This window comes from Leopardus geoffroyi, chromosome A2 (assembly GCF_018350155.1).
Source record: "Leopardus geoffroyi isolate Oge1 chromosome A2, O.geoffroyi_Oge1_pat1.0, whole genome shotgun sequence".
NCBI lineage: Eukaryota > Metazoa > Chordata > Mammalia > Carnivora > Felidae > Leopardus > Leopardus geoffroyi.
In genome coordinates, this window is record NC_059331.1 from 12200917 (window position 1) to 12221102 (window position 20186).

The 20186-nt window shown below is 52.2% G+C and overlaps 1 protein-coding gene across 17 annotated transcripts in view; it reads right to left on the minus strand.

Moving 5' to 3' along the window:
• EPS15L1 (epidermal growth factor receptor pathway substrate 15 like 1) overlaps positions 1–20186 on the minus strand; it is a 98450-nt gene that overhangs the window by 42882 nt on the left and 35382 nt on the right. For all 17 annotated transcript variants that reach the window (XM_045492415.1, XM_045492405.1, XM_045492402.1 and 14 more), the window contains 6 exons: positions 18960–19019; positions 14350–14583; positions 9396–9553; positions 5988–6144; positions 5220–5305; positions 4288–4360 (listed from right to left, as the gene is read on the minus strand). In XM_045492415.1, coding sequence (XP_045348371.1) covers positions 4288–4360; positions 5220–5305; positions 5988–6144; positions 9396–9553; positions 14350–14583; positions 18960–19019 — 768 coding nt within the window. The remainder of the gene's footprint in view (positions 1–4287; positions 4361–5219; positions 5306–5987; positions 6145–9395; positions 9554–14349; positions 14584–18959; positions 19020–20186) is intronic.

The window sequence follows — 20186 nt, forward strand, 5'->3', positions numbered from 1 at the left end:
GTACACACCTTAATTAAAAAATATTTTATTATTAAAATATGCTAATCATCACCTGAGCTTTCAGGGAGTCATAATCTCTGAACACAGATCACCATAACAAATATAATAATAACGAAAAACATTGAAAGATTGCGAGAATTACCAAAATGGGACAAAGAGACACAAAGTGAGCAAATGCTACTGGGAAAATGGTGCCGATAAATTCACTTGACGGGAAGTTGCCACAAACCTTCAATTTGTAAAAACAAAACAAAACAAAACACACAGAATCTGTAAAGCACAATAAAATGACATATGCCTATACAAAGCTATAGTCATCAAGACAGCATAGTACTGACCTAAAGAGAAATGCATGTGGAACAATGGAATAGAACAGAGAGTCCAGAAATAAAGCCACACATCGATGGCCAGGTGACAGTCGACAAGGGTGCCAAGGCATTTGTTCAACAGGGAAAGAACAGTTTCTTCAACAAATGGTGCTGGGACAACTGGATCTCCACATGCAAAAGAATAAAGTTGGATCCCTACCTCACACCATATGCCAAAATTAGCTCAAAACAGACCAAAGATCTGAATGTAGGAGGTAAAACGATAAAAGTCTTAGAAGAAAACATAAGGTAGGGGCACCTGAATGGCTCAGTCGGTTAAATGTCCGACTTCGGCTCAGGTCACCATCTCTTAATTTGTGAGTTCGAGCCCCACATCCGGCTCTGTGCTGATGGCTCAGAGCCTGGAGCCTGCTTTGGATTCTGTGTCTCCCTCTCTCTCTGCCCCTCCCCTGCTCGCACTCTCTCTCTCTCAAAAATAAATAAATGTTTGGGGCGCCTGGGTGGCGCAGTCGGTTAAGCGTCCGACTTCAGCCAGGTCACGATCTCGCAGTCCGTGAGTTCGAGCCCCACGTCAGGCTCTGGGCTGATGGCTCAGAGCCTGGAGCCTGTTTCCGATTCTGTGTCTCCCTCTCTCTCTGCCCCTCCCCCGTTCATGGTCTGTCTCTCTCTGTCCCAAAAATAAATAAACGTTGAAAAAAATAAATAAATAAATAAATGTTTAAAAAAAATAAAAAATAGGGGCGCCTGGGTGGCGCAGTCGGTTAAGCGTCCGACTTCAGCCAGGTGACGATCTCGCGGTCCGTGAGTTCGAGCCCCGCGTCGGGCTCTGGGCTGATGGCTCAGAGCCTGGAGCCTGTTTCCGATTCTGTGTCTCCCTCTCTCTCTGCCCCTCCCCCATTCATACTCTCTCTCTGTCCCAAAAATAAATAAACGTTGAAAAAATAAAAAATTTAAAAAAATAAAAATAAAAAATAAAAAATAAAGAAGAAAACATGGGGTAAAATCTTTGTGACCTTGAATTTGACAATGAGTTCTTAAATAAGACATTAAAAGCAAGAGCAGAAAAAAAAAAAAGGAATAAACTGGACTTCACCAAAATTTAAAGCTTTTGTGCTTCAAAGGACACTATCAAGAAAGTAAAAAGACAACCCACAATTTTTGCAAATCACATATCTGATGAAGAAATTCTACCCAGAAAATATAAAGAACTCTTACAACTCAGCTATCAAAAGACAAAAAAAAAAAAAAAAAAAAAAAAATTAATAATGGTCAAAGGGTCTGAATAGAAATGTCTATTCAAAAGGTACACAGATGGCCAATAAGCACATGAAAAGATGCTTGGGGCACTTGGGTGGCGTAGTCGGTTAAGCGTCCAGCTCTTGATTTTGGCGGAAGGAAGGAAGGAAGGAAGGAAGGAAGGAAGGAAGGAAGGAAGGAAGGAAAAACCAGGCAGACACTACGGGTGCTCGCCAGAAAGACAGCGATGGAAATAGAGGTGAAAGACTCCCCGAGGACAGGGAAAGGGCACAATGGGAACAGAGCTGTGGGGGCTGAAGCTTCTGCTGCTTAAGTAGCCTGAGGACAAAGGACTCACACTCTATGCGGGGCCCTGACCCACAGACTGTGCTAGCCGGCACGGCCAGACCCATCTGGGGACAGGTGGCAGGAACCCCAACCAAACCTGGTTTTCACAGGGGAACTTTCAAAAAATACGTAGTATTCTGTCTGTGCCATCAAGCACTACAGCAGGGCCCCAGCCCGGCCTGCTTACAGACGATGCCCCCACAGAACAGCCAGTCTGGCTGGCTCAGGGCTCCCTCCCAGCTCTGGGGGGCTGTCGGGGCACACAAGGACCCCGGCACCTCGAAGGCTGCAGGAGCCCACCAGCCAGGGCTCCAGGCAGCCTGGCCGCACCTGCCACAGACCACAGAGGACAGCGCCTCCGGATGTCAGAACCAGTCTCTGCACAGGCCCGACTTCTTCCTCAGAATCACCTGGAGGAGGCGCCAGAGACCTCATGATGGTTTCCTTGGTAGCGACAAGACATTATAGCACCCGGATCCTCAGGGACCAGAATAAAAAACCAAAGCATGTTCATGGCAACCCAGACGCGATAGGAAGGCAGAACCAGCCACACATCCGTGTCACCCAGGCCCGGGCGGGAGGGAAGATGAGGCCGGCTCCACCAGAGGACTAAAAAGATGGAGTGAGGTGACACAGATGATGGAGGCGGGGCGTGGGCTCTACGTCTGGGGGATCAGTTCTAGGACACGGGCGGAAATCAGAGATGTGAGGGAGAATAAAATGACAGGATGAAAGTACATACATTCAGAGAAATAAAGTCACTTTGCTTACAAGGTGGTCTTGTAGCTGAAGAAGCTCATTTGAGCAAAAAACCCTTCATATCAGAGGCAGGCCAGTCCCTGCTTTCCAATCCAAAACATTCCAGGAGACCACCTACGGCCTAGTCCTCACGGCCAACGTGCACAGAGTGAGAAGCCAGAAAAGAAGGGTCTGGATACTGCACGGCAGGCACTGATGAGTGTCCTGAGGCAGGGTGGGCACACCCACCCCACCTCACCCGCAGACCACAGCTAGGACGGACGGCATTTCCCACAGATCGGCGGAACGCGCCCTCCAGCACCCTGAGAGCCCAACTGAGTCAGATGGTACTTACTTCCCCCGGCTCGGGTTCACGTCCTAGGAGGTGATCCAGAGAGAACCGGCCACTCTCGCAGCGCACCCGGCAGCCAGCCCCTGCTCTCGGCTCCGTCAGCAGCCCGCGCGCTGAGCCTCGTGGCCAGCTGAGGTGACGCAGGCCAGGAGGCCGAGCTACCTGCCCAGGTCACTCAGGTGAGACACGGCGGAGCTGGGGTCCTGACCACTTAGCCAGGCTCCTCTCCCGCCACAGCTCGGAGCTCAGAACACTCAGAGTCCTCAAGCAGAGGACGCCGGTCCCTGCGGCATGACTCGGCCTCACCCACAGGGCGCCACAGCCACCTCTAGTGTCCCCACAGCGGCAGGGCTTTCTCTATCCACCCAGACTGGAGACCGTGGGGACCCAGGTCTCTTCAACAGTGTAGCTGCCCAGTGCTGATGGCTTTGCTCCTGATGCAGACTCCCCTCTGCTCAAATGATGGAGAAGAGCAGGAAGCGGCCCGAGTGAGCCCTGAGCAGGTGCCAGACTTTGTTTCCCAGCCCCACAACTCAGGAAAGCAGAACGCTCGTAACCAATGCAGTACAAGACCCAGAGATGTTCAGTAACTTGCCCAAGGTCACACAGCTACAGAGAACTGGGTCTGAGCCCAGGCAGCCAGGCCCCCAGTCTCTGTGTCACCACCACCTGCTAGGAGACGCTCCAGGTAGCGGGACTGTCCGAGAACAGGTTAGCAGCCACTGTCTGAGCCTCAGAAACTGAGACTCGAGTGAAAAAAGCCAGACACAAAAGGCCTCACGTTGAACGTCCAGAGCAGGTATGTCCATGGAGACACAAAGCAGATCAGTAGTTGCCGGGGTGGGGAGTGGGGAGGGCAGCGGCAATGGAGTGTGAGGACTACACGTCATGGGGTTTCTTTGGGGGTGATGGAAATGTTCTGGAACTAGACAGAGGGGACAGCTAAGGATCACACCAAACATGCAAAAAAACCAATGAACTACTTGTTCTAAAGTAGCAAATTTTATGTTATGTGAATTATATAGCTCAATGGAAAAGAGAGACAGAGAGAGAGAGAGAGGGAGAGAGAGAAAGAAAAGAAAAGAAAAGAAAAGAAAAGAAAAGAAAAGAAAAGAAAAGAAAAGAAAAGAAAGGAAGAAAGAAACCCCTGTCTATGGTTATAAGAAAGGTAGAAACCTCACTCAGAAGTGCAAGGGCGGGGCTACCTTCCCCTTGCCCCGCCCCCACTGACCGGCAGGCCCTGCACAGGACAAGACCATCTGCCCAGGGTGAGGCTGTTCTTACCTGTACTTCGTTGGTTTTCTGTCTGATTGCCTCTTCCTTTTCCCTAATGTCCTGTTCCAGGGAGTATTTCTCTCTGGGCATGGAAAAAGAATTCAGGAAAAGCACAGATGAGTGATAGCAGGACTACAGCCATGGTGTATTCTCTCCACGCCGACTTCTCAACACCCAATTCCGTCCACACCCACGGAACCCAACTCAGCTGGTCCCTAGGAATGACCCTCAGGGATCGTGCCCTCTACATCATCCCCTCCCCCATCAGCGAGTCCGTGGCTACGATGAGGCACTGCTCCCAATGAGACCACTCGAGCCCCTCAAGCAGAGGGAAAAGGAAGTCAGAGCGGTGTCCGGGGTGAGGAGGGTTCAACGCTCCCTGCTGACTGTGCCCATGGAGGGCCAGGTGCTTCCTGGGCCCTCCTCCCTCTCCTAGAACTAACTGGTGGGAGAATGCTGCTTTGAAGAGGAAGCATCTCTTTATGCCAGATTTGAGAGGACAGACACCCCATCCAAAGCCCTTGTTTACAGGTGGGGAGACTGAGGCAGCAGGCACAGAGAGGAGCCAGAGACCTGGACACGAAGGCTCCCTCAGTTTAGCTGTCGGTCCTAAGCCATTAACTTGCCCTCGGAGGCTCAGCCGTTCTACGTGCTGAGGGGGAACAAGGCCCATCCTAAGGGCAGAGGGCAGGGCCTATGGCTACCTAGCAACAACCTGCCTGAGATTCCACAGCCCAGACTGACTCCAACTGAGGATGTCATCACTCGCGCTCATTAAGTCAATTCAGGAACTCGGGGGGAATGTGCCCTGCTTCGCTTCTGCTGCATGAACTTGTTGACGGCCGACCTGTGTGCCTCACAAGCCTGTGGTACTTGTGATAACAAGCTGGGATAGGGCCTGTGTAAGGGCCAGATTCTGAGGGGAAGGAGCTTTAACACACCTCTGTAACTGGGCAATCTCTTGACTGATATCATCAAGTTCCTTCACACCAGTGAATTCCCCCGATCCAAGAGAACTTGAACCATCCTGGAACCAAATTCAGACACAGGGTTAAAACTTGACAAGCTGATGGGGAGCCTGGGTGGCTCAGTCGGTGAAGCGTCTGACTTTGGCTCAGGTCACGATCTCACGGTTTGTGGGTTCGAGCCCCGCGTCGGGCTCTGTGCTGACAGCTCGGAGCCTGGAGCCTGTTTCGGATTCTGTGTCTCCCTCTCTCTCTGCCCCTCCCCCACTACTCGTGCTCTGTCTCCATGTCAAAAATAAACAAACATTAAAACATTAAAAAAAAAAACTGACAAGCTGAGGGTTGCCTGACTCCCTCAGTCGATGTAGTCTGTGACTCTTGATCTCGGGGCTGTGAGCTCAAGCCCCGCACTGGATGTAGAGATTACTTAAAAATAAAACTTTAAAAAAAAATTTTTTTTTGTCAAGCTGACCTCACCACCCAACAGGTTGCTAGTATGAGGGATACAATCTCCAATTCACTAGGGCAAGTAGCAAAAGTGCCAGAACCCAGCTGGAAAACTATCCCAGGGGCCCAGACACACCCCCCCAGCCCCACCCCCAGCCCCTGGTGAAGGCCGGGGCCATGAGAAGGCAGGCTACAACAGCAGGGCACTGGCCTGCTCACATGGGCCACTGCCGCCACCTGGTGGCAGACTGCGGAAAGCCACAGAAGCATGACAGGGATGTGGCCAGGGGTACTCACCTGGATGGGAGTGCCTCTCTCCGAGGGTGGGACCATGTCCGGTGAGAGGACCTGAGGGGGGTCGATGCCTTTACTGACCTTCTGCTGAATGAAGTACATAGCTAATGCGAATTGGTCTTTACTTAACTTCCCCGTTTGCCTCGTATCAGCCAGGGCCCTGGGAGAAGGCGGGATGCTAATTAGACATCAGACAAGAATTCAGCCCCGCCTGGGAAGTACAAATCACAGAACCCCTCCATTTAAAAAACGAACAGTGACAACACAAACAGCGGGGCACAGCCGCGACTCCTTTTCTGTTGAACATCCCTCTCGAGGACCGCAGTCCCGCCACCGGCCACCCAGGCATCCGGCCCTACGGCTGGTTAAGGAGGGGCCGTCAGCACAAGAAGGGGGGCCCCACCTGGCTGGAGAACCACCGAACCCCACCCCACAGTCCGAGGTGGTGGGCCTTTGGGAAGGCCTCATCAACAATTACCAGAAACACAACCGGCTCTTTATGGCGTGTGTGCGGAAGACAGTGAGGGTCCGGTACGGAGCCTCTCTGGTGGAAGTGAAAGCTGGGCCCAAGCGTGCACCCTTGGATCTTCAGCAAGTTCCCGCAGCCCTGGGTTATCTGAGCAGCCTGAGCTGCTGGTTTTCAACGGGGATGACAGCAGCAGGATTTTGGGTTGTCGTCACGAGGAGCTAGGGCCTGGACAGCCACCCGCGGCCGTGCTGCACTGGACGGCCCCTCGCTGCCAAGGGGCCCTGCTCACGTGGCCTTTGGGCATCCTGGTAGACGGGCGGCACGTGGAGCTCCCGCAGAGCCGGGGTGGGGGAGAAGCTTCACAACCAGCCCGGTAACGGAGGAGCTGGCCGTTACGGGAAGGAAAGCCTCACGCAGTAGGACAAGGCCTCCGCATCTGCAAAACTGTCTCACCCTGGCCACTGCGCAGGCGGTCTCACTTCCCACTGTAGTCGTGACCTCGTGACACCTAACTCGCAGCCAAGGAGCTGGGCGTGGTGAGCAGACTCGGGCCCAAACACCAACACACAGGGCCACGGGGAGCACGGAGACCCCACTGAATATCGCTGACACGCGCTGGTTTACAAACGTCTTCATTTTTGTCGCAGTTTGAGGGCGAGGTGTGAGGATTCTGCCTGTAAGCGTCGGTCCTGCCGCCTCGCCTCGCCCACGGCTGCTCCTGGGCTGAGGCCTCTTCTCTCCAGCCCTCTCCTGCTCCCGGTCTCTGAGGGAGTGTGGGCTCCGAGGCCTGCAGGCGGGATGCTCGGCCAGCCACCAGCCGGGGAGGCCTACACGCGCGTTCTAGTCCGTCCTTGTTTCTCCCTGCCGTCCCTCTGGGCGTGCTATCTGCGCTCCCCCTGGCCCCCCGCAGACAAATCCGGACTGGCCTTTTACTCTCCCAGCGGTGATTCCAGAGCTTGCTCGTTCTGTCTTTCCCCTCTGCTCCTTACGCGTTCCCTCTTTTAATCCGAGCGTATTCGTGATTTCACTGTGTTGCTTCCACATTGTGGCGTCACTGGCAGGTGGAGGGACTGTCCCTATACGATTGGGGCGCCGCATCGCTACCTCTGAATCACATGCACGTTCGCCTCAGGGTGATAAAGGGCACACGCATTTTATCGGTTTCTAAAAGGGGACACCAGATCTGAAGGGGCCGAGAATGACTGCCCCTGACCTGTCGGAAGCAGTCGGCCTCCACTAGCTGTTTTGGTGACTGACTCTGGGTGTCACACACTTGTGAAGGGAGAGCCTGTTCTCTCAGGTCGGGGCCTCCCGTCACAACGTGGACATCTATGAATTCTTGCCAAGGGCAGCTATTTCCACAAGCTACTGAGTAACGTGCTGTCACTGCTTTTCTACTAGGCGCTTATCCAAAGGATACAGGAGTGCTGACTCATAGGGGCACATTACCCCAACGTTTAGAGCAGCGCTATCAACAATAGCCAAATCATGGAAAGAGCCCAAATGTCCATCAACTGATGAATGGATAAGGAAGATGTGGTTTCTATATACAATGGAATACTACTTGGCAATGAGAAAGAATGAAACCTGGCCATTTGCAGCAACGTGGACGGAACTGGAGGGTATTATGCTGAGTGAAATAAGTCAGAGAAAGACAGGCATTATCTGTTCTCACTCGTTAGTGGAATGGCGGATCATGGGGGAAGGGAAGGGGAAAAAATGGTTTTAAACAGAGAAGGAGGCAAACCCATAAGAGATTCTTAAATACAGAGAACAAACTGAGGGTTGATGGGAGGGCGCGAGAGGGGAAATGGGTGATGGGCATCGAGGAGGACACTTGTTGGGATGAGCACGGGGTGTTGAATCATGGGAATCTACCCCCAAAATCAAGAGCACAGTGTATACACTGTACGTGAATTAACTCGACAATAAATTCTATTAAAAAAATAAAATAGGGCGCCTGGGTGGCTCAGTCGGTTAAGCGGCCGACTTTGGCTCAGGTCATGATCTCGCGGTCCGTGAGTTCGAGCCCCGCGTCGGGCTCTGGGCTGACAGCCTGGAGCCTGTTTCTGATTCTGTGTCTCCCTCTCCCTGCCCCTCCCCCATTCATGCTCTGTCTCTGTCTCAACAATAAACGTTAAAAAAAAAAATTAATTAAAAGAAAAAATAAAATAAAATAAAATAAAATAAAATAAAATAAAATAAAATGCCACTGCTCTTGCTTGGAGAGGTTCACTTCTCCAGAATTATACAGAAATTCCCTCCCTGTGACTCCCAAGTGAAGCCCCCTAAGCTCTGAGGACAAAAGTTAGAAAGTGACTTTCACCACTGGCCAATTACAAAAGGAGCCATCCCAGCACTGGGAAGACTGCTCTGGTTCACCCTGAAGAAAAGTGAGGGTGGGGCAGTCCCCATGGATGGGGACCAGAGTCCTGTTGACCACTCACCCCCCTGACGACAGTGGAGTCGCTGACCTTCACAGGCCTCCTAGGGAAGGTGGCCACAGCCCCCGCTGCCCAGGGTGGCTTTGCTAGAGTCCCTGGAGACGTACCACACACTCGCCCCAGAGGGGCAGGGCCATGCGTCTGCACCCTGACTAGCTGTGGCAAAGGCAGGGCCTCCTGCTAGAAAAAGCAAGAACTCGCCCCAGACACTCAAGCAAATCGCCCCACAGCTTTCCAGAGGGACTAAACAGGCAGTGAGCTGACATGCCCAGGATACGGGGGAAGGGCCTTCACACTCGTACCTCACTCGGCACCCCGATCAGCCTGCTGAGGATTAAGTGACAGGCAGAGGTGGAGGCCCTGACCCCCAGGCCCTGAAGGTCACCCGCCCTTCCTTCAGCACAAAGCTTGTTTCCTCAGGCCCCTCGGAGACACCCGTGGCCATCACCTCTACACGGGAGGCCCAGAGGGAGCAGACGTCCGGCTACCCATCCTTACCATATGTGTGCTAGAAGGTTCTGGGTGAGGCCCGAGTGCATGAAGATCTCCTTCACCTCCTGGCCACTCACGTAGCCATCCAGGTCCAGGTCGGTCTTCAGGAATATCTCGTCAAATCGCATCTTGTCTGCAACCGGCACCACCCAGCTCACCGTTGGCTGAAAGGGGTTTCAAAACCATTAGCCTAGAGCTTCTAGACTATAAACCATAAACACACGCTATTAAAGGGCTTTCACATGCTCCTGATGGATGCTCTCCGTGCATTTGGGCAGCACCACGAAACGAGAGGGCAGACAGGAGCCCCACTCTCTAAACAGGGAAACTGAGGCAGGGAGCAGTGCACACCAACTCGGTCAGTCTCGCCTGGTGGCCAATGTGCACTTGTCCCACCCCATCGCACAGCCCCCTTCTCCTTGTATTCAGAGGGAGGCAGAGACCCAGCAGGTCCAAAGGGACTCGAAGGGAAGCCAATGACCTCCTTCCAGGAGGGGACTTCAAGTCAAGCCAGGCAAGACCCTCCTGACAGTCCATGCTAGAAGGACAGCCTCCTGAGAACCAACCAGCCCTTCCTGGCCCTCTCGTTTTCTGCCTGCAAACACTTCTCTGCAGCTGCCAGAAGTATTCTCAATGCCCACAGTTGAGGATTCGGTACTCCAACCTTTGTCCCCATGACATGGCGATCCCCCCGTGAGGTGTCCCACCTGGCACTGATGGGCAGTGAACACGTCTGCCCGTGTGAAAATGGCATCTGCTAGACACGCAGGCGCTCAGGGCCCCCTAGCGCTGGCTGAGGAGCCCAGGCCCCCGACGAGCATGCCGTCCATCCGCAAAGCCCCACCGCCCCCAAGGGCCCTCACAGGCGGACAGAGCTGAGTATCTGAGAGCCCAGCGTAGCATGATGTCTGCAGTCATGGGGCTTGGCCACCCGCTGCACGCGTGACCCCTCACACCGCCTGCTCAAGTCTACGTGAGGAAGGCAAATGCCACTGAGGGTTCACCGGGGCCCAGGCACCTCCTAATCCAGAGACACCAGGGCCCCTCCCACCGCTAATTCCAGACGCATCACCTCTGACCTTTGGTGTGCTCTCCGAACCAAGTTCCACAGTGCCTCTATCCGTTTTTCTAGAGATGTTCCTCCTTATCTGCTTTTTCTGAACAGGTCTCCCTCGTTATCCAAATCCAGTGGGATCCTGACTCAAGCACCGGGAATCCAGAAAGCAAGGGTGGGAAGCAAGGGACACCACATTACCCGTATCATTTCGGTTCCAGGATTTCGGATAGGGAGTAGAATGATTTAGTCTGCCACGGATTTATCAGAATCCATGGGCCAAATTCAAACAGCAAGGGCTCAGGCAGCAAGAGTTCAGAGACCTGCATTTTATGCGTCCCATTATATGAATTTTGTAAGCCACCCCAGGGGAGGCATAAAGACACACGTAAAGGATCTCTAGCGAAGAAGTTTGCCGCCTTCATATCCAGTGTCTGGAGCAAGCTAAACCTCAGACGCCAAGCAACCCAGAGAGGAAGTAACAGTGGGTCAGACAGGCTGAGCTGAGGGGGACAACGGTTTCTGTGCTCCGCAGGCCCCAAGAGGTTACCACTCTGGGATGACAAAAGTCCTGACGTTCGGTGTGCAAACAAAATGGCTTGCTGCCTGATTTCTGAGATCTCAGAGCAGGTCGGTGGCCAGACTCCAACGCCCAGCCTTTTCCTCGGAGCTGGGTCTCCCAGAAGGGGCTGGTCTGGCAGCCACAGGCCCCAGTAAAGGGGAACAGACCCTGCTGGCTGGAAGTGCCTACACCCCGTAGCCAGCTGGGAGGACAAGACCTGGTGACATTAGTCTGGAGGTGAGATAAGCAGAGGAGGGGACAGCATGGTGACTGCAGGTCCCCAGAACTGCTCGATCTCATGTCTGTGATTCCACCAGCACCCTCATCCTTAGGGAAGGGGACATATGTCTTCTTCCCTCCCCCACCCTGACAGAGGTCCCTGGTAAAATAGGTCTAGTGGTAATCAGCAGCACGCTCCCAGGATCCGGGGAGAGTCACCAGGTCACCATGGATCTGGGTTACAAGGCTAGTCAGTCTGCACCTGTCAGCAACTTTGGCCCCACCTGCTTCCTTGTCAGTAAAACCTATTACCACTAACCTAACCTACGGTAATTAATAAGAACTCTTGGCAAGAATTTTGCAGACACAAGGCGCTAGGTTGTCTTGGAAAACAATAGCTCACGCGGGTCCGAGTTACCAGCCTCGGCCCTTGCTTTAACTCCACCCCCATCCTTCTTCCTGTTTCTACAGGTTCCCACTTGAGAGCCTTGGCATATGCTAGTCCTCCGACAGCTTTTTGTCATTCAGGGATCAGCTCAGGTCACCTCATCAGTGACCGTCCAGTTGACCCCACCTACAGGAGCACCTCGGTGCTTCCAGGCTGGGCCCTGTTCTGCTTCTCAAAGCTACCTGACCTTCCTTAGTTTATGGTTATGCTTATCGTCTATCTCCCCAAGGAGGGCAGAGGCTAGTCCCACGGTCACTGCACATGTCCACAAAGTGCTGGGCATGGCTGGTGGTTTGCCGAGCTGAAGGTGCCCATGCTGGACCATCTGGATGCTGGGCTTGTTGACCGACAGCCATGTGAGACTCACCAACCAGAGGGGAAGCCCCATCACCTGTGCCTCTCCACATGGCCGTGGCAGTGACGGGAAACGTATGAACCCCCCCCCAACCCCCAACCGACCAAACCACCTCGGCCCTCCCTGATGGGACCCTTACTCTTCGGTGCAGCAAGCTCCTGGAAAATGAGCCACTAACCGCACCCGCCCAACCACCACCAGGCAGAATGCTTAATTTTAGAATGATGTCACGTGCAAGAGGAATCACTGTCTGATCGTCTATTTCTGTAGCGCTCAGTGCCTGACAATTCGGGGGTTTTTTTATTGTAATTTAAGTGCCTGTCATTAAGCTTTTGATTGCTGAGGCACCCATTTCAAAACTATCCATCTCATATAAACACACTGCCAGCCACACAACTAGGAAGCGCCACGCCAGCCCATGACGGTCCCCACTAAAAAGCTCTGGGTGACCTAGACAACTGGCCGCCTGAGTGACCCTGCTTTTCCCTTCCCCTGCTTTCATTCCCACTCTTATGTTTTAAATTCACCAATGAAGAGCGAGCCTGAGAAACCCTAGGCCCCCACCCTCGACCCCGAGAGAGGCAGAGTCCCGGGCCCGAGCTCACTCTCTCTCTACCCACGACCTTGCTGTGGTGGCCCTGGGGGTGACACGCACTCTGCAGGACCTGTGGGCAATGAATCGTCTTTCTTCAAATTTTCCGGATGGTTGTTGCGAAATGTAGGTGCACTCTGCAATCCTACCGAACCACAAAGACACCTCCTCCAGGCCAGAAGCGTCCATGGGGGCTCGCCCCAAGTCACGGGGGCCCGAGTGAGCGCCACAGGTGCTCCTGGCCGACAGCGCCACTGACTGACAGGCCAAGACCAACACAACACATTTCTACTTTTATCGTTCATATCTGAACTTGCGTGGCGGCGCTGGCTGGCCCTCTTTGTGTCACCTTCACTGCTCCGCCTTCGAAGCCGCAAGTGAGGCAGAGAGCAAGGCATGACTCAGGATGTACTCACGGCCACGTTCTTCCATGTTTTAGATCATCTCAAAGGTGCCTCTTTATAAAAGAGCCCTCGATGGTGTGCTGCATTTGCCAGAACAAGATGTGTCTTTCTCACACACCAGATGCTGCCCGCTGGGACTCAGAGCCCCCACACTGTCCTCCTGACGAGACAGATGCCTCCGCTGCTGGCTGGTTGTTCAACAGGCTCACTGAGCATCCAAGCACCTGAGACTGTTCCGACACTGAGATTCTAACCAAGGACTAACTGTTCTCATGAAGCTAAGGTGGGGTGGGGGTGGGGGTGGGGCGGGGAGAAGACCGAGGATACACAATTAACTACACACCAAGCCAGGCATGGGAAATCTACAACGCAGGGTGGACAGAGCCCGGGGCACGCTGGCTGTGGTCACGCCAGGGCCCCCCAATAAGGTGCCCCGTGAGCATAAGTCTCAGGAAGCAAAGGGCTGGGGTGTGATCTGGGAACGCGCCGCCCAGCAGAGGAGCTACCTGAGGCAAGGGGGACAGACACGAGGAGAGAGCCCAGAGGTGGGAGCCAGATGAGGGTGTTTGAGGAAGGGCGGTATTTGTGTGCAAATGAATGAGAAACTTAATTCTGCATCCCCGTTGCAACGGTCTGAATGTTTGGGCCCCAACCCCTCCCCAGAACTCATGTGTTAAAACCCTACCCCCAATGAGAGGGTATTATGAGGTAGAGCCTTTGAACGATGATTAGATCATGACGGTGGAGCCCCATGAATGAGATCACGGCCCTTATAAAAAGGACCCTAGAGAGCTCCCTCGCCCTTTCCACCATGTGAAGACACAGCAAGAAAATTCCATCCGTGAACCCGGAACTGGACTTTCATCCGGTGCCTGGATCTTGGGGGACTTCCCAGCCTCCAGATTTTCTGTGAGAAGTAGATATCTGCAACGGTCACCTATCCTATGGGACTCCATTACACTCAAACAGACTAACGTACCAATCATAAACATTGTTTTAAAAAACGTAATGCCAAGGGCGCCTGGGTGGCTCAGTAGTTTGAGCGTCTGGCTCTTCATTTCAGCTCAGGTCATGATCTCAGGGTTGTGGGATCTCGGTGCTGAGCATGGAGCCTGCTTAAGATTCTCTTTCTCTCCCTCTCCCTGCCTCGTGCACACGCTCTCCAAGATAAAAAAAAAAAAAATTAAAAAATAAAAAAGGTATGACAGTTAAAAACATAATCACAAATGTTACCTTTTGGGGGTCGCAAGTTACTTGCTTGCAAGGTGCATCTTTTGCTGGGACTCTATATGTGCAAATGGCTGCCCTGAGAAGCAGACACTGTACCTGTGTTTGCTTGAGACTGTGCTTGGGGGACAAGCTTCCCGTGCTGTTCAGGCTGCTGACGCTGCCGTGGGAAGGGGTGGAGCGGAGGCTGTCTTTCGGCGGGGGGCTGGCGGGCAGGACAGGCACAGCTCCTGGGAACACGGTCTTCTTTCTCTTGGAAGGTGGGATGAGGGAGGGGGGCAGGACAGAGGGCACAGGCTCCTTCTCCAGGGCTCGGTACACCAAGTGCATCGCCTGTGAATGCAAGAGAATTACGTTCAGGTGGCCAGGCGCAGGCCTGCTCTTTCCAGGGCTGCAGTGATGTGACATGGGCTGCTCTTTTTGAGGTCACTTCCAAGCTGAACAGAGTGAAAAATAAACCTTTTCTGATGAGGTATCTTCCAATGCATAATTTTTCCATGAGGTGTGTAGTCACACAAGACCCACATGAGCACAAGAGGAGTTCAATCATGCCAGACTCCACACATGTCCCTTCACCACACAGGAGGGCCACCAGCTCCAGGGCTGAGGACTCCCACAGTACTGGAATTTGGAAGTCTAAAGATGCACTGCGATGTGTATATGCCTGTTTCAGGCGGGCAGTGAGAAGAAACTTTCTCTAAAACAAAGATTTAATCCTGTTTTAAAGTGTAATAAAACCAAACCAAAATCACAGACCTTCTCCCTTAAAAAGATCCCTTGTTATTTGCAATACAGACCAGATCACTAACATAGGTAAAATTTATCGTCACTTAAAAACACTACAAAAGGGGGCGCCTGGGTGGCGCAGTCGGTTAAGCGTCCAACTTCAGCCAGGTCACGATCTCGCGGTCCGTGAGTTCGAGCCCCGCGTCGGGCTCTGGGCTGATGGCTCAGAGCCTGGAGCCTGTTTCCGATTCTGTGTCTCCCTCTCTCTCTGCCCCTCCCCCGTTCATGCTGTGTCTCTCTCTGTCCCAAAAATAAATAAACGTTGAAAAAAAAAAAAACAAAAAAAAAAACAAAAAAAAAAAACTACAAAGGGGCACCTGGGTGGCAGTCAGTTAAGCGTCCAATTCTTGGTATGGGCTCATGTCATGATCTCAGGGTCGTGGAACAGAACCCCTGTTTAAGACTGACTCTCTCTCTCTCTCTCTCTCTGTCTCTCTCTCTACCCCCCCCAAATCCCCCCTCCGATTCTTCTCCACTCACACACATTATCTAAAATAAAATTTTTAAGATTTCAAAAGAAATTTTTAAAAAGTGCTACAAAATGTTAAACCCAGCTAGTGATGAAAAAAACCCAAATGACACAATTATAAGACCCATTTATAGAATAACATAAATCCTGGCTGAAATGATGGGAAATAACAAAAACAAAACAAAAATGGAAACCCGGGGCTCCTGAGGCTGTGAGGGGAGGGGCACGCATGCGGGCTCACTCTGGGCCAATTATCCCATTCCTGGGCATCACCCCAAGAGCAGTTAAATGATACAAATACCTCAAGTCAGTGTGGCCAGAAGAAATATAAAAAATAAGTAATAAGGGACTGGGGGAAGGAGAAGCTAGTGTTCGCTGGGGACAGAGTTTCAGGTGTGCAGGATGAAGGGCCCCGAAATGGGTGCTGGTGACGGCTGCATAGCTGTGTAAAATTATTAATGGCACTGAATCACACATGTAAAAATGGTTACGATGGTAAATTTCACGTTATATACGTTTTACAATAAAAAAATAAGAATAATGCACTGCCAGTAAAAAGAACAGGATGATGGAGACACACGGAAAATGCTCAAAGTGAAAAAGACAAAGCAGAGATGACGAGGGAGGTGGGGAAAGACCCAACCAGTGCTGGTGAGGGTAAGGGGTCAAAGGGCGCTGCTGGAGAAACTTCTAACCTCCCTGGGAAACAGCTGCAATTGAATCTAAGTTTAAAATCCTCGGGGCGCCTGGGTGGCTCAGTCGGTTAAGCGGCTGACTTCAGCTCAGGTCACGATCTCATGGTCTGTGACTTCGAGCCCCGCGTCGGGCTCTGGGCTGATGGCTCAGAGCCTGGAGCCTGCTTCCGGTTCTGTGTCTCCCTCTCTCTCTGCCCCTCCCCCGTTCATGCTCTGTCCCTCTCTGTCTCAAAAATAAATAAACGTTAAAAAAAAATAATTAAAAAAAATAAATAAATAAAATCCTCAAAGGCTTTACACACGTATTACAGTAAGGAAATAATAAACCTCAATTCGTGTGTATGTGGTAAATCACATTTTAAGGCGGTTTATGATTTCTAGAATGGAAGATGAATCTTAGGGATACTAGGGAATTCCCAGGTAAGTCACAGTTGGGTTTTGTTTTTGGGTTTTTTTTTTTTTGGCTTAGTTGAACTTAACTGCTATTTATTAAAACACCATCCTTAACTACAAGACGCTACTTTATTCTACTTTGAGATTTAAGGGAACAAGGTGAGTGAATAAATTCCCTGAATGGGAGAGCAAGGTCAAAGGTGTGAGGTGGAGGGAAGGGAGGAAGAAGAGGAGGGACAGAAAGACACAGGCCCGGGGTGAGGAGGGCTGGCATGTGAGGATGTCAGTCCGGTTGCTGGGGCAGCTGAAGAGCAGGGTGGGAAGGTGCAGGGGCGTGGAGGGAGAGCACCCGCCTGGGAAGGCAGTCTACAGGGCACAAGAGCCCTAATCGACACAGAGACAAGCCACTGCCACTAACAGGAGAAGGGGTGGAGTGCCGGGGCTCTAGCACAGGCATAAGCAGACCTGAATGCAGATGGCGGTGTCTTGGGACACCTGCTGGGCGCACGTATACCTACTTCCCAGCTCTGTCTACTGGGAGGGCCTGAAAGCAGTTGGCACCCCAGGGTCCCTGAGCACCCCAGAGCCTACATGGTAGTTTCTAACACCATTCTCCACTACATGGAACCGGGGCTCCCTGGAGAACTCGGGCTGAGGCAGGAAACATACAGGAGGAGTGAGGAACGTCCCACTGTGCCAAGAGGAAGCAAGTGCTCAGAGAATAATGGGATGTGACCAAAGGAGCCAGCTGGGAGCAACTCCAAATGGGCAAAAGAAATCATGCCACTAAAAGACTACAAACATGGCGGGGGCGCCCGGGAGGCTCAGTCAGTTAAGCGTCTGACTTTGGCTCAGGTCATGATCTCAACAGTTCGGGGGTTCGAGCCCCACGTCGGGTTCTGTGCTGACAGCTCAGAGCCTGGAGCCTGCATCAGATTCTGTGTCTCCCTCTCTCCCTCTCTCTCTCTGCCCCTCCCCTGTTTCTCTCTGCCTCTCAACAATAAATAAATGTTTAAAAAAAAAAAAAGATTGCAAACATGGAACAAAGGGCGCAGCCATGAGTCCACTCGGACGTAAATTCCTCACAGTAGAAGGCTCACTAGGAAATGTGCCAGAAGTGCCAGAATTACAAACTCATCTGGCAACCACCACAATCCTCCCTGAATCCTGTGAGACTCCTGGGAGGCCTCGAGAACTAGCGGGTGAGAGTGCAGGAGACTGGGGCATCCAGTCTCCATGTGTCTCCCACGAGAGATGGAGCACACAGGAGGAGAATAACCCTGCAGGGAGAAACCCCGGCCTCCGCTCTGACTGCAATCCAGGTTCATACCATGTCAACAATAAGGGAGAAGACATCCCAGGTCCTGTCAGTGGCACGTACCCCAAGGAAAAGCAGCCATCCCCATGGTGGGGTCCTGCCCCACGTATAAGCACGACCTGGACCATCATGAGGAAACAGCAGATATCCCTGAGCTGAGGGACACTCTACAAACTGCTGGCCTGCACTCTTCAAAATGCCCATATGCCCACGAGACAGAGACAGACGGAGATGCCTCCAGATCAGAGGGCATGAGAGAGACAGAGCTACAGAACATAACACAGGAGGCTAGAATTTCTTTGCTGCAAAGGACGTTTCAGGAACAACTGGCAATGTCCGAACATCCTTAGATAATAGATTAATGATGTAACAATACAGAAGACAGGACACGTAGTAAATACCATAGTAACTTAGACAATGCCAATGTTAATTTCCTGGGTTTGAATTGGACACTGGTTACATAAGAGAATTCACTGGTTTTAGGAAATCCACCCTGAAGTATTCTGGGATGGAAAGGTATGGTGTGTGCAGCTTCCTCCAAAATGGCTCAAACGAAATTTTTATGTGTGTATACATATGCACATACGGCAAGAGAGTTAGGAGGAGGATAAAGCAAAGTGGTAAAATAATAACACTGGGGAATCTGACTGGAGGGTATTGAAAAGAATTCTCTGTATCACTGCCACTTTTCTTTAAATCCAAAGCACATCAAAGTAACTACTTTCTAAAAATCACAGAAGAAGTGGTGCCTGGGTGGCTCAATCGGTTAAGCGTCTGACTCTTGATCTCGGCTCAGTCATGATCTCACAGTTCGTGGGTTTGAGCCCCACAACGGGCTCTGCGCTGGCAGCATGGAGTCTGCTTGGGATCCTCTCTCTCCTTCTCTCTCTGCCCCTCCCCAACCCTCAAAAATAAACAAACGTTAAACAAACAAATAAACAAACAAATAAATAAATCAGAGGGGGAAAAAAAAGAATCCAGAACCCCCACATGAGCTGTGTTTCCTTCCTCAGCAGAGTAGGAAAAGAGAGTCACAGCAGGGGCCTACCACAGCAAACTCATCTCTGTCCAGGTGCCCATCCTTGTCGATGTCACTGAGGTCCCAGACCTGCAAGGGAAAGAGAGCAAGGCTTACTAGGGAGGTGGGGGGCACCGAGGCTCCCTGGGGAAGGAAGCATGTCTGCCAGAACTCAGATTCCGCGTGCTCGGTGCACACCGGGGTTCAGACAAGGCACTCAAGACGCGTGGGAGAACCCCTCGGCAGGTTCGTTCTCTGCAAAACCATCAGCTGATGAAGTACCATCAATTCCAAGATCCCTCCATTGTATTGTGCTCATTTTCTCTAACAAGTGATTGTAATTATAACCATGTCCACCTTGCTTTTCTCTTTATCATCTCACAAGGAATTCTTAGGTAGGAAACACGGCTTGGTTTCGGCACAGGTGCTGCTCCGAACACAAGCCCCGCCCCCCCCAACCCCATTCATGGTGTGCTTGGCCATGGGCACGCGTTCGAGGTCTGTGGGGTCTCGTCTCCTCTCCCATTGGTGGATGGTGAGGCAGGTGACACAGAGCACGCTTGCACCCTCAAGATGAGGCAGGTACAGGTTCCTATACTGGGTCAAAGGCCATGTGCCAGACTGTCTAAACCACAATCAAAGCACTAGCTTCCTGACCCAAGTCAGCATCACCAGGACCAGCAGGCCTGCCTGACTCGGCAACACTGGGTGGGGCGCCAGTACCCAGAGCGAAGCGGACATCTGGGGTCCAAACGTGGTCCTTCACGTGCTGGTACCTCTTCAATCAGGAGCGACATCAGCCCAGGGACAGTTCTCATGTGCAGGCCCTCCTCCCCAGCCCTGCTGCTGTCCTTGACTTGGGCGTCTCCAATCGTCCACAGAGGCCACAGCCTCCAGTTGGCCTCTTTGCCTCTAATCCTTTCCCCAGGGTTACCACAGGAACTGTTCTAGAATGCACTCTGAGCCTGCCCCTTTGCCTGGCACATGGACCCCATCCCCCCTCCCGTGCCTACACAGGTCCCTGTACCACAGCCCAGCTTCCAGGGACTCCACCTTGACCTCTAGGGACCCCAAACTGTTCACAGTCCCTTCAAGCATGTGGACGCCCTTTCGGAGGCATTCTGCATCAGGCCGAGTGCCGTATGCCTCTGGTTTCAATTCAGGAAGAGTAACTTTTCCAAGCAGATGGCACTTGCTCAGGGAACCAGGACCAGAATGAGAACTCCTGGCTCCATAGCCTCTCTCTGTCCGGGGGCC